At 43.8% G+C, this 16,243-nt stretch overlaps 2 protein-coding genes across 2 annotated transcripts; both read left to right on the top strand.

Moving 5' to 3' along the window:
• The first annotated feature begins 875 nt into the window (after window positions 1-875).
• Window positions 876-1,307, top strand: LOC138908468 (uncharacterized). Its single transcript, XM_070199137.1, has one exon. The coding sequence runs from the start codon at window positions 876-878 to the stop codon at window positions 1,305-1,307; it is 432 nt and encodes a 143-aa protein (XP_070055238.1).
• Window positions 1,308-12,993: 11,686 nt separating this feature from the next.
• LOC104109553 (uncharacterized) lies at window positions 12,994-14,771 on the top strand. Its single transcript, XM_070199136.1, has 2 exons — window positions 12,994-13,991; window positions 14,060-14,771. The coding sequence occupies exons 1-2, from the start codon at window positions 12,994-12,996 to the stop codon at window positions 14,769-14,771; spliced, it is 1,710 nt and encodes a 569-aa protein (XP_070055237.1).
• The last annotated feature ends 1,472 nt before the right edge of the window (window positions 14,772-16,243 follow it).

The following is a 16,243-nucleotide window of genomic DNA, read 5'->3' as shown; positions in this document are numbered from 1 at the left end:
TTTTGTGCATATGTTCATAGGACCTGTTATTAGGTTGATCAAAGGAATCTTATTCATTCGGAAGAAGAATTTGAATCCCTAAAGTAGCCTAATCATCTGTTGAAATCGAAGGAGTCAATAGAAGTTAAGAATGAACTTAACTTAGACATACCCGGAACAATAGTTGATCACATATATTGTCACAACCCTTACTTTTCACCCTGATATTCAATTATTTCTACGAGTCATTAAAGTGTCATTAGTTTCTTACAATTGATAATCTTAGTTTTATTTTTAGTCGATAATAACATCAATCAAAGGTTTATTATCCTGGATAATGTTGAGCTGAAGATTTACTAGAATATTATTTAAACCAATCCATGTGGAGACGATTTAATACTATACTATCTTTGACTAGCGAGCCTAAGTTCTATATACCGATTTTGCGCTCGTCAAATTTTGGCGCCGTTGCCTGGGATTGGCGATTAATAGTGTTTAAATTAATTTTCAATACTAATTCAGGAACAACTTTATTTTATTTTTCTTTTTTACACTCTTCTCATTTGTGTGCAGGCAACATGTTAAGTTCAGCGGTGTATGACTCGATCCTCTTCAAAGGACTTGGTGCCATATGACCCAGAGTTAGATAAGCATATGAGGCAGTTAAGAAGAGAGAAAGGATCGAGTGGATTGTTGTTAGGTCAACCTTTAACACAAAATACAATGGTGAACAACGAATAGTTAGTGGACCTAGCTATGAGAGAGGAAGATCAACAACAGGAAGCACGGTTAGCAGTTAAACAGCCCGTAGAATTGCGGATGAAACGGTTGACGGGGATCGAAGGTTCAATCCCAACCGAAACATAATCGATGGTGAATTTGAAAATGCAGTTCCTATGCCTGGGAGATCGCTAGGAGATTATGCTAGACCGGTGTACAACCAACAACAGTCTAGTGTGAGTCCCCCACCCATCGATGCCAACAATTTTGTACAGAGAGTCCTCCAGACCATTCAGAACAATTGCATTTTCAGAGGCAAACCCAATGAAGATCCCAACAACCATCTGATGGACTTTGATGAAATTATGAACACATTCTGCTACAATGGAGCATCACATGATACTATCTATCTCATAGCATTCCCTTTCTCACTTAAGGATGATGCAAAGCAGTGGTTGAGAAGTCTGCCCACAAGGTCAATCCGTACTTGGGAGGAGATGACCACCAAGTTTTTGGAAAAATATTTCTCGGCTGCTAAGACTGGGAGGATGAGGAAAGAGATTCATTATTTCAGCCAAGGTGAAGGAGAGATAGTGTTTGAGGCATGAGAAAGATTTAAGGAGCTATTGCGGAGGTGCCCTCACAACGGAATGGAGCAATGGATGCAACTTCAGGACTTTTGGGACAGGTTAAACCTGTCATCAAGGAAACTGCTTAATAGCGCAGTTGCAGGTCCTCTGATAAAGAAAACTCCTAAAGAGATTGTCACTCTTTTGAATGAACTATCTGAAGATGCAGAACAATGGTCCACTGATCAAGGGGACTGAAGAAGATCAGCAGGGGTACACAAAGTAGAATCGTGTCACGACCCAAAATCAATCGTCGTGATGGCGCCTATCGTGGAACTAGGCCAGCCTCAACTCGACAATCCAATACCAACAACAATAAGTTTGAAAACGTTAACGGAAGCATTTAACATTTAAGAAAAACTGTTTAAAACATATGTAAATCCCAAAGTGATACAATCCAGCCCCAAACTAGAGTGTCACTGAGTATATGAGTGTCTAAATTAGAAATACAGTCTACTACAGTGTCTAGAGATATAAACTGAAAGTACGACAAAGATAAAGAAGGAGAGTCAAGGCCCGCGAACGTTGTGCAACTACCTTGATAGTCTCCAAAACTCTAGAATCCTCAATCAGTAACCGATGCTATAACCGGTATTGCTTGGATCTGCACACGAGATGCAGGGAGTAACGTAAGTACACCAACTCAGTAAGTAACAAGTCCAAACTTTGGACTGAAAGGTAGTGACGAACTCAACCTCAACAGGTATAACAGAAATAAATGTGCAGAAACGTAGGCATGCTTTCAAGTCAAATATACAGCTCAAACAGTAAAGGAAATACAGATCTGAACAGTGTAAGGTATACAACTCAACTATCTCTAGATGCCAATGCACAGACTGTATGAAAAGCACCATGTGCTCCACTCTCAAGTATCCAACTACTCGGTACTGTATATGGCCATCCGGCCCAAGAAAATCCATTCCGGAACATATACAACACTGACTATAAGTCACCAGTACCGAGGAAAAAGAGCAATCCAACCCTGTGAAGAAATCCATCTCCAGGTATCAAGTACTTCGGACAAATCCATGTCCAGGGAAATCCATCCCTCAATAATATCATCCGCGCTCAATGGGGGTGTGTTACAGACTCTGGAGTGGCTCCTACAGCCCAAGCGCAATCATAATCATCAATATAACCACTACGACGTGCAGCCCGATCCCATAACTATCACTCATAACTAGGCACTCAGTCTCACTCAGTGATCAACCTTTCCAGTTTCACCACGGGCTCACAATGTCATGAAAACAACCCGGAACAATAATATGTTGAATCAATAAATAACTGAGACCGAGATATGATATAAAAATGCATGATCATGATTGGGTATGGAATAGTAAATGAAACTAGTAAGATGACAGCAAGAAACGGTCGCTGAGGGTCCAACCAATACCGGCACAAAGCCTAAACATGATATCTAGCATGATTTACAGCTCAATTATTTTATCACATGTTGAAAGCATAGATATTAACAGAATAGAGTCACTAAACGGTGCCACGGAATCACCCAGGCCATAATTCTCACGGTGCACGCCCGCACGCCCGTCACTTGGCATGTACGTCACCTCAATACCAATCACATAACACATAATTTGGGGTTTCGAACCCTCATAACCCAGTTTGAAAGCGTTACTTACCTCAAACCAAGAAAAATCCTACTCCGCGATGCCCTTGCCTCTCAAATCGGCCTCCAACCGTCCCGAATCTAGCCACGAGCAATACAATAAGATCAATATAGGCTAAAGGAACCAATTCCATAAGCAAAATACCAAATTATAGTCAAAATCCGAAATCGACTCAAACTCGCTCCCCCCCCCCCCGGGCCCATCTCTCATAATCCAACAAAAATCACAAAACCCGAAAGGCCATTCACTCACGAGTCTAGTCATACTAAATTTATCAAAATACGACCTTAATTGCCCCTCCAAAATCCCAAAGTTCACTCTCCAATTCCCAAGCCCTAAATCCCCAAATTTCCAATTCCAATCCCTAATTAAATGATGAACAAAGCCATAGATTCACGGATATTAGACCAATACGGGTTAGAATCACTTACCCCAACGTCCTCCTTGAAAACCTTCGAAAAATCGCCTCTCTCCCGAGCTCCCCAAGTCTAAAATTGAAAATGGAAGACAAAGCCTCGAGCTGGGGTTTTATGCCCGGTTAAAACCACACCTGCGGAACCGCATCTGCGCACCGGGCTCCGCTTCTATGAAAATTCATTAATAGCCAGACTCTGATCCTGCGATCACTTGACCGCATCTGCGGGACCCAAGCCGCATCTGCGATCCATCTGCGCATCTGCGCCTCCCAAACCGCTTCTGCGACCACCGCAGATGCAAGATTTCCATCGCACATGCGGTCTGAGCCCAAGTCTGCCTTAGCCGCACTTGTGGCTCTTACTTCGCTCCTGCGGCCTCGCACCCGCGGTTCCCACTTTGCATGTGTGGAAACACCAGAACCAGCAGCTTGAGCTGCATTTTATCAACTCCAATTCTTCCGTTAATCACCTGAAATCACCCCGAGGCCCTCGGGACCTCGACCAAACATACCAACACGTCCCATAACATCATACAAACTTAGTCGAACCTTCAAATCACTCAAAACAATATCAAAATACCAAATTATCCTCGGATTCAAGCCTAAGAACTCCTAAACTTCCAAATTCCGCAAACGACGTCGAAACCTACCAAACCACGTCCGAATGACCTCAAATTTTACACACACGTCACAAATGACACCACGAACCTACTTCAATTTCCGAAAATCCATTCCGACCCCGATATCAAAATTTCCATTGCCGACCAAAATCGCCAAATTTCCAACTTTCGCCAATTCAAGCCAAATTCTCCTACGAACCTCCAAATCACATTTTGGATGTGCTCCTAAGTCCACAATCACCTAACGGAGCTAATGGAACCATAAAAATTTAAATCTGAAATCGTTTACATATAAGTCAACATCCGGTTGACTTTTCCAACTTAAGCTTCTAATAAAGAGACTAAGTGTCTCAATTCACTTCGAAACCACTCCGGACCCGAACTAACTAATACGACATATCATAATATAGCTGAAGCACACAAAAAGCAGAAATGGGAGAAACGGGGCTATAACTCTCAAAACGACCGGTCGGGTCGTTACATCCTCCCCCTCTTAAACAAGCATTCGTCATCGAACGGGTCTAAAAATATACCTGGAGTCTCAAATAGGTATGGATATCTGCTCCGCATCTCCCGCTCGGTCTCCTAGGTGGCCTCCTCCATAGGCTAACCTCTCCACTGCACCTTCACTGAAGTTATATCCTTTGACCTCAACTTCCGAACCTGCCGCTCCAAAATGGCCACCAGCTCTACATCATAAGTCATATCACTATCCAACTGAATCGTGTTGTAGTTCAAAACATGGGATAGATCGCCAATATACTTCCGGAGCATAGAAACGTGAAACACTGGATGCACACTCGATAAGCTGGGTGGCAAGGTAAGCTTATAAGACACTTCCTCTATCCTCTGAAGCACCCCAAAAGGCCCAATGAACCAGGGGCTCAACTTGACCCTCTTCCAAAACCTCATAACACTCTTCATGGGTGATACCTTCAGCAAAACCTTCTCTCCGACCATGAAAGACACACCACAGACCTTCTTGTCCGCATAGCTCTTCTGCCTAGACTACGCCGTGCGAAGCCGCTCCTGAATCAATTTCACCTTGTCTAATGCATCATGGACCAAGTCTGTACCCAAGATCCTAGCCTCACCCGGCTCAAACCATTCTACTAGAGATCTACACCTCCTTCCATATAAAGCCTCGTACGGAGCTATCTGAATGCTCGATTGATAACTGTTGTTATATGCAAACTCCGCGAGCGGTATAAACTGGTCCCATGAACCCCCAAAATCGATGACGCAAGTGCGTAGCATGTCCTCCAATATCTGAATAGTGCGCTCGGATTGTCCGTCCGTCTGAGGGTGAAAGGTTGTGCTCAATTCAACCTGAGTACCCAACTCTCTCTGCACGGCCCTCCAAAACTGCGATGTAAACTGAGTGCCCCTATCTGAAATGATGAAAACTGGGACACCATGCAGGCGAACAATCTCTCGGATGTAAATCTTAGCTAACCGCTTTGAAGAGTAAGTAGTACCAACTGGAATGAAGTGCGCGGACTTGGTCAGCCAATCCACAATAACCCAAATAGCATTGAACTTCCTCGAAGTTCGTGGGAGCCCAACTACGAAGTCCATGGTGGTCCGCTCCCACTTCCACTCTAGGATCTCTAACCTCTGAAGCAAGCCACCCGATCTCTGATGTTCATACTTAACCTGCTGACAGTTGAGACACCGAGCCACAAACCCAACTATATCCTTCTTCATCTGCATCTACCAATAGTGTTGTCTCAAATCCTGGTACATCTTCGTGACACCCGGATGGATGGAATACCGCGAGTTGTGGGCCTCCTCAAGAATCAACTCCCGGATCCCATCTATATTAGGCACACATATTCGGCCCTGCATCCTCAACACGCCATCATTACCAATAGTCAGATCCCTAGCATCACCCTTCTGAACCCTGTCCTGAAGAACGAGAAAGTGGGGTCATCATACTGACGCTCCTTGATACGGTCATAAAGAGAAGACATGGAGACCACACAAGACAATACCCAACTCGGCTCCGAAATATCCAATCTGACAAGCTGGCCAGCTAAGGCCTGAACATCCAATGCCAAATGTCTCTCTGTAGTTGGAAGATATGCTAAACTCTCCAAACTCTCCGCCTGGCGACTCAAAGCATCGGTCACCACATTGGCCTTCCCCGGATGGTTCAAAATAGTGATATTATAGTCCTTGAGAAGCTCCAACCATCTCCGCCGGCACAAATTAAGATCATTCTGTTTGAGCAGGTGCTGCAAACTCCGGTGATCAATATAGATCTCACAACGAACCCCATATAAATAATGATGCCAAATCTTCAATGCGTGGACAGTGGCTGCTAACTCAAGATCATGGACATGATAGTTCTTCTCATGGGTCTTCAACTGGCGCGAGGCATAGGCAATCACCCTACTTTTCTGCATCAGAACATATTCGATACCTATCCTTGAAGCATCACAATACACGGTGTAAGAACCTAAAGCTGACGGTAGAACTAGAACTGGAGTTGTAGTCAAAGCAGTCCTGAGCTTTTGGAATCTCTCATCACACTCATCGGACCACCTGAATGGAGCACCCTTTTGGGTCAATTTGGTCAAGGGCGATGCAATAGATGAAAATCCCTCCACAAAGCGACGTTAATAGCCCGCCAAACCAAGAAAGCTCCTAATCTCCGTGGCTAAGGACGGTCTAGGCCAACTCTGCACTGCCTCTATCTTCTTCGGATCCACCTGAATACCCTCACTGGTCACCACGTGCCCTAAGAATGCTACTGAACCGAGCCAAAAATCACACTTGGAGAACTTTGCATAGAGCTTCTTCTCTCTCAGTCTCTGTAATACAATCCTCAGATGTTGGGTATGCTCCTCCTGGATACGAGAGTATACCAGGATATCATCAATGAATACAATAACGAATGAGTCCAAATAGGGCTGGAATATACTGTTCATCAAATGCATGAACGTTGTTGGGGCATTGGTCAGCTCAAAAGACATCACTAAGAACTCATAATAGCCATATCGGGTCCTGAAAGCTGTTTTAAGAATATCCGAATCCCGAATCTTCAGGTGGTGATACCCATACCTCAAATCAATCTTGGAGAACACCCTCGCCCCCTGCAGCTCATCAAATAGATCATCAATACGTGGCAAATGATACTTGTTCTTGACCATGACCTTGTTCAACTGCCTGTAGTCAATGCACATCCTCATAGAACCATCTTTTTTCTTTACAAATAGAACCGGTGCACCCCAATGTGACATGCTAGGCCGAATAAACCCCTTATCAAGGAGTTCCTGAAGTTGTCCCTTCAACTCTTTCAACTCTGCCGGTGCCATACAATATGGTGGAATAGAAATGGGCTGAGTGCCCGACAATAAATCAATACCGAAGTCAATATCCCTGTCAGACGGCATGCCCGACAGGTCTGCAGGAAATACATCCGGAAAATCATGCACCACATGAACAGAATCAATAGAAGGGACCTCTGCACTAACATCCCTCACAAAAGCCAAATAAGATAAGCAACCCTTCTCAACCATCTGTTGAGCCTTCAAGTATGAAATCACTCTACTGGGAACATAGTCTATAGAACCACTCCACTCAACCCTCGGCAACCCCGACATCGCCAACGTCACAGTCTTAACATGACAATATAGAACAGCATGACATGGAGACAACCAATCCATACCTAATATCATATCAAAATCGACCATAATGAGCAGCAAAAGATCCACTCTGCTCTCCAGATCCCCAATGGTCACCACACATGACCGATATACGCATTCCACAATAATAGTATCACCCACATGAGTAGATACATTAACAGATAAAACTAAAGACTCACGAGGCATATCTAGAAAATGAGCGAAATACGAGGAAATATATGAATAAGTGGAACCAGGGTCAAATAATACAGAGGCATCTCTGTGAGAAACTTAAACAATACCTGTAATCACAGCATCTGAAGAAATGGCATCTGGTTTGGCTGGGAGGGCATAGAAACGGGCCTGGCCACCTCCTGATCTGCCTCTCCCTCTCGGGCGACCCCTAGCTGACTGAGCTCTACCCCTAGCTAGCTGAGCGGTTGGTGGAGGAACTGGTGCTGAAGTCGAAGGCTGACTTCTCTGCTGAGATGAACCTCCTGTCAGGCGTAGACAATACCTCTTGATATGACCCAAATCCCCACACTCAAAGCAACCTCTACCGGCCACTGGGGACTGAAGGGAACCCTGAGCACTAGAATAATCGCTAGAAGGTCCTGACACAGATGAACCCTGAGCTGATGGTGCATGTGACGAACTCTGAGCTGGTAGCGCACCGAATGATGTCTGGCCCTGCTGATAACCATGAGGCCCATGAACGGATGATGCACCTTGGTGCACTGGGCGAGCCGTCTGAGCATGCCTGAAAGGGCGACCTCCACCATGCTGGAACTGACCCCCAGAAGGAGTACCACTAAATCCACCATGTCCACGAGGCCTCCTGTCCTCCCTCTCGACCCGCTCCTGACTGCGAACCATCTCGATCTGCCGAGCAATGTCGACAAACTCATCAAAAGTAGCACCAGACACTCTCTCTCTGGTCATAAGCAATCACAGCTGGTAAGTGAGGCCATCTATAAACCTCCTGATCCTCTCCCTATCTGTGGGAACCAACCAAATAGCATGACGGGCCAACTCCGAGAATCACCTCTCATACTGCGTCACAGACATATCACCCTGACAAAGCTTCTCAAACTGCCTGCGCAACTCCTCCATGCGGGACTGAGGCACGAACTTCTCCAGAAAGATAACGGAGAACTGCTTCCAAGTAAGGGGCGCTGCGCCGACCGGCCTACGCCTCCCGTAAGCCTCCCACCAACTGAGTGCAGCCCCAGAGAACTGAAAGGTAATAAATGAGACACAACTAGTCTCCAGAATACCTGCTGTACGGAGTATCCTCTAACACTTATCCAAGAAACCATGTGCATCCTCTCCCTCTGCACTACTGAAAGATAGAGGCTGGAGTCTCCCAAACCTCTCCAATCTACGCTGCTCATCCTCAGGCATAGCAGGAACCATATAGTCCTCAGCAGCTATAACCGGTTGGGCTGGTGGTGCTCCCGGTGTCTGGAATACCTGTACCACCTGCTCTGGTGTGCGAGCATGGGAGTCTGAGCACCTCTCCTGGCCTGAGAAGTGGCTGCTGTGGCCGGAACAGAGTCCGCCTGAGCAAGACTGGTACACGCGGTCAGAATCTAAGCTAAGGCCTCCTGAAGGCTTGGAATCACAATAGGCACAGGTGGTGCCTGAGCTAGTGCATCAACAACTGGAATCTGGTCCTGATCTGGGGCAACTGGTGGATCTGCAGGTACTGCCCCAGCTGTTGTGCGGGTTGTACCTCTGCCCCTACCGCACCCTCGGCCTCTCACGGCCCTGGCTGGTGGTACTGGTGGCTGTCCATCCTACCCGGTAGTACGAGTCCTCACTATCTGTGAGAGAATGAAACAACAGATGTTTAGTTACTAGAATAAACAGATGTTTAGTTACTAGAATTCAAGAATGTGGAGTTTCCTAAGGGTTTTATAGCCTCTCGAAGATAAGTACAGACGTCTCCGTACCGATCCGCAAGACTCTACTAAACCTGCTCATGACTCGTGAGATCTATGTATCCTAGGCTATTATACCAACTTGTCATGACCCAAAATCTACTTACGTGATGGCGCCTATCGTGGAACTAGGCCAGCCTCAACTCAATAACCCAACACCAACAATAATAAGTTTGAAAACGTTAACGAAAGCATTTAACATTTAAGAAAAATTGTTTAAAATATATGTAATTCCCAAAGTGATACAATCCAGCCCAAAACCAGGGTGTCACTGAGTACATAAGCATCTAGATCAAAAATACAGTCTACTACAGTGTCTAGAGATATAAACTGAAAGTACGAAAAAGATAAAGAATGAGAGTCAAGTTGAAAGTACGAAAAAGATAAAGAAGGAGAGTCAAGGCCCGCGAACACTGTGCAGCTACCTTGATAGTCTCCAAAACTCTAGAATCCTCAATAAGCAACCGCTGCTACAACCGGTATCGCATGGATCTGCACACGAGGTGCAGGGAGTAATGTGAGTACACCAAGTTAGTAAGTAACAAGTACAAATTTTGGATTGAAAGGTAGTGACGAACTCAACCTCAACAGGTATAACAAAAATAAATGTGCAGAAATGTAGGCATGCTTTCAAGTCAAATATACAGCTCACACAGTAAAGGAAATACAAATCTGAATAGTGTAAGGTATAAAACTCAGCTATCTCTACATGCCAATGCACCGACTGTATAAAATGCACCATGTGCTCCACTCTCAAGTATCCAACCACTCGATATTGTATATGTCCATCCGGTCCAGGGAAATCCATCCCGAAACATATACAATACTGACTATAAGTCACCAGTACCGAGGAAAAAAGGAAATCCAACCTTATGGAGAAATCCATCTCCAGGTATCAAGTACTTCGAACAAATCCATGTCCAGGGAAATCCATCTCTCAATAATACCATCCGCGCTCAATGGGGGTGTGTTACAGACTCTAGAGTGGCTCCTACAACCCAAGCGCTATCATAATCATCAATATAACCATTGCGGCGTGCAGCCCGATTCCATAACTTTCACTCATAACCAGGCACTCGGCCTCACTCAGTCATCAACGTCTCCAGTCTCACCACGGGCTCACAATGTCATGAAAACAACCCGGAACAATGATATGATGAATCAATAAATAACTAAGACCGAGATATGACATAAAAATGCATGATCATGACTGAGTATGGAATAGTAAATGAAACTAGTGAGATGACAGCAAGAAACGATCGCTGAAGGTCCAACCAATACCAGCACAAAGCCTAAATATGATATCTAGCATGATTTACACCTTAATTATTTTATCATATGTTGAAAGCATGGATATTAACAGAATAGAGTCACTAAACGGTGCCACAGAATCACCCAGGCCACAATTCTCAAGGTGCACGCCCGCACGCCCGTCACTTGGCATGTGCGTCACCTCAATACCAATCACATAACATATAATTTGGGGTTTCGAACCCTTAGAACCCAGTTTGGAAGCGTTACTTACCTCAAACCAAGAAAAATCCTACTCTGCGATGCCCTTGCCTCTCAAATCGGCCTCCAAACGTCCCGAATATAGCCACAAGCAATACAATATGATCAATATAGGCTAAAGGAACCAATTCCACAAGAAAAATACCAAATTATAGCAAAAATCCGAAATCGACTCAAACCCGGCCCCCGAGCCCACGTCTCAGAATCCAACAAAAATCACAAAACCCGAAAGCCCATTTACTCACGAGTCTAGTCATACCAAATTTACCAAAATCCGGCCTCAATTGCCCCTCCAAAACCCCAAAGTTCACTCTCCAATTCCCAAGCCCTAAATCCCCAAATTTCCAATTCCAATCCCTAATTAAATGATGAACAAAGCCATAGATTCACGGAAATTAGACCAATACGGGTTAGAATCACTTACCCCAATGTCCTCCTTGAAAACCTTCGAACAATCGCCTCTCTCCCAAGCTCCCCAAGTCCAAAATTGAAAATGGAAGACAAAGCCACGAGCTGGGATTTTCTGCCCAATGAAAACCGCACCTGCGGTCCTAGTTCCGCACCTGCGGAACCGCATCTGTGCACCGGGCTCCGCTTCTGCGGAAATTTATTAAAAGCCAGACTCCGCTCCTGCGATCACTTGACCGCATTTGCGGTCATCGCAGATGCGGGACCCAAGTCGCACCTACGATCCATCTGCGCATCTGTGCCTCCCAAACTGCTTCTGCGACCACCGCAGATACGGGATTTCCATCGCACCAGTGGTCTGAGCCCAGGTCTCCCTTAGCTGCACCTGCGGCTCTTCCTTCGCTCCTGCGGCCTCGCACCTGCGGTTCCCACTCCGCAGGTGCAGAAACACCACAACCAACAACTTCAGATGCATTTCATTAACTCCAATTCTTCCGTTAACCACCCGGAATCACCCCGAGGCCCTCGGAATCTCGACCAAACATACCAACACGTCCCATAACATCATACGAACTTAGTCGAACCTTTGAATCACTCAAAACAACATCAAAACACCAAATTACCCTCGGATTCAAGCCTACGAACTCCTAAACTTCCAAATTTCACAAACGACGCCGAATTCTACCAAACCACGCCTAAATGACCTTTTACACACATGTCACAAATGACACCATGAACCTACTCCAATTTCCGAAAATCCATTCCGACCCCGATATCAAAATTTCCACTGCCGACCAAAATCGCCAAATTTCCAACTTTCGCCAATTCAAGCCAAATTCTCATACGGACCTCGAAATCACATTCCGGACGTGCTCCTAAGTCCACAATCACCTAACGGAGCTTATGGAACCATAAAAATTTAAATCCAAGATCGTTTACACATAAGTCAACATCTGGTTGACTTTTTAAATTAAGCTTCTAATAAAGAGACTAAGTGTCTCAATTCACTTTCAAACCACTCCGGACCCGAACCAACTAACCCGACATATCATAATATAGCTGAAGAACAAAAAAAAAGCAGAAATGGGGGAAACGGTGCTATAACTTTGGAGATGACTGGTCAGCTTGTTACAAATCGTCGGTGGAAATGCAGGCCCAAATTGCAGCTATGGCTAAGGACATCAATAAACTGACGCTAGATCAGGTGCAAAATCAACCACAGTTGGGATGTGACATCTGTGGATTGGAACACCCGACACATGAATATCAAGCTACAGCTGAGAAAATCAATGTTGTGGGGAACTTCAACAAAGGCAACTATCAAGGAGGTGGTAGTTTCAATTCGATGAGACAGAGACATACAAGGTTCTCATGGAGTTCTTCAATTGGTAGTTTGAACTCACGGCAGTAGCAAAATCCCAGAGCACCAGTACAAGGACCTCCTGGTTTCTAAACTCAACATAGGCAACCATACCAACCTCCACAACCCAACAACTCAAGTTTAGAAGATCTAATGAAGGCATTTATAAATAAATCCGATGAAAAACTTGAGACTCAAGGTACCGCTATCAGGGAGCAAGGCACAACCATTCGAAATCTGGAAAGACAAATAGGGCAGCTTGCAACATTGTTGTCAGAAAGGGCGTCGGGGACTTTGTCGGCAGTCACTGAAAAGAATCCAAAAGAGACAATCAAATTTGTGTCTCCCAGGAGTTGGAAAACATTAGCAGAGCCAAAGGCAAAACCAAGGGATGAGAAGGAGATCAACTCAACCAAGATAGCTGAAGAACAGAAAATCGGTGGATCTTTGCCCAATGAGAATGTTAGCAACAAGGATGTTGATAAGCAAAAGGTGAACAACGCAGTTGAGGAAAGCAAGCACATGCCATTGTTTCCTTTTCCTCAAAAGAAGAAGCTGGAGAAATTAGACAAATGCTTATGGAAATTCCTGGAGATGCTAAAACAATTGTATGTGAATATCCCGTTCACGGAGGTGCTTACACAGATGCCAGCCTATGCAAAATTCCTGAAGGAAATCCTTTCAAGCGAAAGGAATCCTGAGGAAGCGAAAGTGGTCAAACTCAACGCCCATTGCAGTGCCATTCTACAGAACAAAATTCCTAAAAAGTGTGGGGGTCCTGGAAGTTTCACTATACCCTACTCATTGGGTAGCAAAAATTTTGACAAAGCCTTGTGCGATTCAGGTGCATCCATTAACTTGATGCCATTATCGGTGTTCAAGAAATTGGAAGGAGAGCTAGGAGTAATCAAATATATGTCGGTATCCTTGCAGCTAGCGGATCAGACCATGATCATACCTGAGGGCATAATTGAGGACATTCTAGTAAGGGTAGACAAATTTATTTTCCTAGTAGACTTCATTGTGGTAGATATGGAAGTGAATAAGGAGATACCTCTAATCTTGGGGAGACCATTCCTTTGTATTGGCCGAACTTTTCTTGATATATATGAGGAGCAACTCATGCTACGAGTGGGAAACGAAAAAGTGGTGTTTCAAATGAAGAGAATGATAAAATATCCATGTGATGAGGCATCTGCCTATGCATGTCTCAAACTAGAGGCGGTGGAGAGTTAGCTGAACAACACAAACTGGATAAGCTGGTAGGTGACTCACTAGAGAGATGTATTAGTCAATCAAGCACAACAGAGGATGAAGATCCTGAAATCAAGAAGGAAGTTGAGGCGCTAGAAGATGAGAACCAGGTGGTAGATGAAGAAGAATTCGAGAAAGAAAAGAGCAAAATGAAGCTGGAATTGAAAGTACTCCCGACACATTTGAAATATGCTTTTTTGGAGACTAACAATTTTCCCGTGATTGTTGCTGTTGATTTGACAGGTGAACAGGAACACATGCTTATAGAGTTACTGCGAGAGCATAAAAAGGCAATCGGTTGGAGTATAGACGATATTCAGGGGATCAACCCTACAATATACATGCACAAGATCCTGTTAGAAGAAGGGAGTAAACCAATGGTGCAGCCCAAGCGCAAATTGAACAAAAATCTTGAGGAGGTGGTTCAAAAAGATATACTGAAATTGCTGGATGTTGGCATAACACTTTCCATCTCTGACAGTCAATGGATTAGCCCCGTACAGGTTGTGCTGAAAAAATGGGGCATGACGGTGGTACAAGATGAGGACAACGAGCTAATTCCTACCAGAAAAGTCACTAAGTGGAGGATGTGCACAGACTACCGGAGATTAAATGATGCAACAAGGAAGGATCACTTCCCTCTTCCTTACATTGATCAGATCTATTCATGTGGATAACGTTTTTGTGCATATGTTCATAGGACCAATTATTAGGTTGATCAAAGGAAACTCATTCATTCGGAAGAAGAATTTGAATCCCTAAAGTAGCCTAATCATCTATTGAAATCGAAGGAGTCAATAGAAGTTAAGAATGAACTTAACCCAGAGTTACCCGGAACAATAGTTGATCACATATCTTGTCACAACCCGTACTTCTCACCCTGATATTCAATTGTTGCTACTAGCCATTAAAGTGTGATTAGTTTCTTACAATTAATAATCTTAGTTTTATTTGTAGTCGATAATAACATCAATCAAATGTTTATTATCCTGGATAGTGATGAGATGAAGATTTATTAGAACATTATTTAAACCAATCCATGTGGGGACAATTTAATACTATACTATCTTTGACTAGCGAGCCTAAGTTTTATACACTGGTTTTACGCTCGTCTAACTAGCCAACTAATTTTAGTTCAGCAACTAACTATTGGACAACTTACTAATAACTGCCACCTAACAGAAAGACACGTGACTAATACATGTGCTATTTTATATCACAATATGCCCCCTCAAGTTGGAGGGTGTAGAATGTTAAGCACTCCAAGCTTGTCGAGTAGATGCACATGTTGAGCAGTTCCTAAGCCTTTGGTTAGAAAATCTGCCTGCTCCTCCTTTGTATTCACTTGTATTGCTTGAACTACCCCTTCTTTGATCTTGTCTCTAATGAAATAGCAATAGATTTATATGTGTTTTGTCTGTTCATGAAGTATGGGATTTGCTGCAATCTGAATAGCATATTTACTATCACTAAGGATTGTCACTGGTTGTGTAATCTTCACACCCAACTCTTTAAACAAACCAAGTGACCATATGCTCAGCAGTTGCAACAACCATGCTTTTGTACTCAGCTTTAGCTGAGCTCCTTGACATAATTTGTTATCTCTTTGATTTCTAAGACACCAAGGAACTACCAAACTTTATCACATAACTGTTACATCTCGCATTTTCGTGGGTTAAAGTTTCGTCTTCAGATAATTGATGTAGACTCGAGGATGAGATTATCTTGAGTTTATAAGCATTTATGCTATTTATAATAGGTGATAAGTAAAGTGCCGTGAAGGTTAAAGGGTAAACGAATCAAAGAAAATGAGTTTCGTTGAAGATTGTCGATTTGGGATAAAATACGGTGCGAGCTATAGTACCCGGTATTTATGGACTAGTGCCATACAAGGTACTACATGACCACGATAGTAGGGTACATAAAGTGTATTAAAAGTGAATAGTATTTTAAGTATTTTGAGATAATTCTTAATTTTATGGATTATTAGTTAATGGGGGAATTAGAAAGTTAATTAAAATTAGTGAATAATTAATTAATAACCTAGGATAAGACCAAGGAACCCAACATAGCAGCCCCAAGTAATGAATTAGATTCATTACATTTAGGTAGCCAAATTATAATCCTTTAGGAAAGGTTAGTCATCCTA

The sequence above is a fragment of the Nicotiana tomentosiformis genome, chromosome 3 (genome assembly GCF_000390325.3).
Source record: "Nicotiana tomentosiformis chromosome 3, ASM39032v3, whole genome shotgun sequence".
NCBI lineage: Eukaryota > Viridiplantae > Streptophyta > Magnoliopsida > Solanales > Solanaceae > Nicotiana > Nicotiana tomentosiformis.
The sequence above is the reverse complement of the archived record's forward strand: the minus strand, read 5'-3'. Positions and strand labels throughout refer to the sequence as shown.

Coding starts and splice junctions, on each gene's coding strand:
- LOC138908468 (XM_070199137.1), top strand. CDS start 876: ATGCCTGGGAGATCGCTAGGAGATTATGCTAGACCGGTGTACAACCAA.
- LOC104109553 (XM_070199136.1), top strand. CDS start 12,994: ATGAAGGCATTTATAAATAAATCCGATGAAAAACTTGAGACTCAAGGT. Junction 13,992..14,059: donor GTGGGAAACGAAAAAGTGGT/GTTTCAAATGAA, acceptor GTCTCAAACTAG/AGGCGGTGGAGAGTTAGCTG.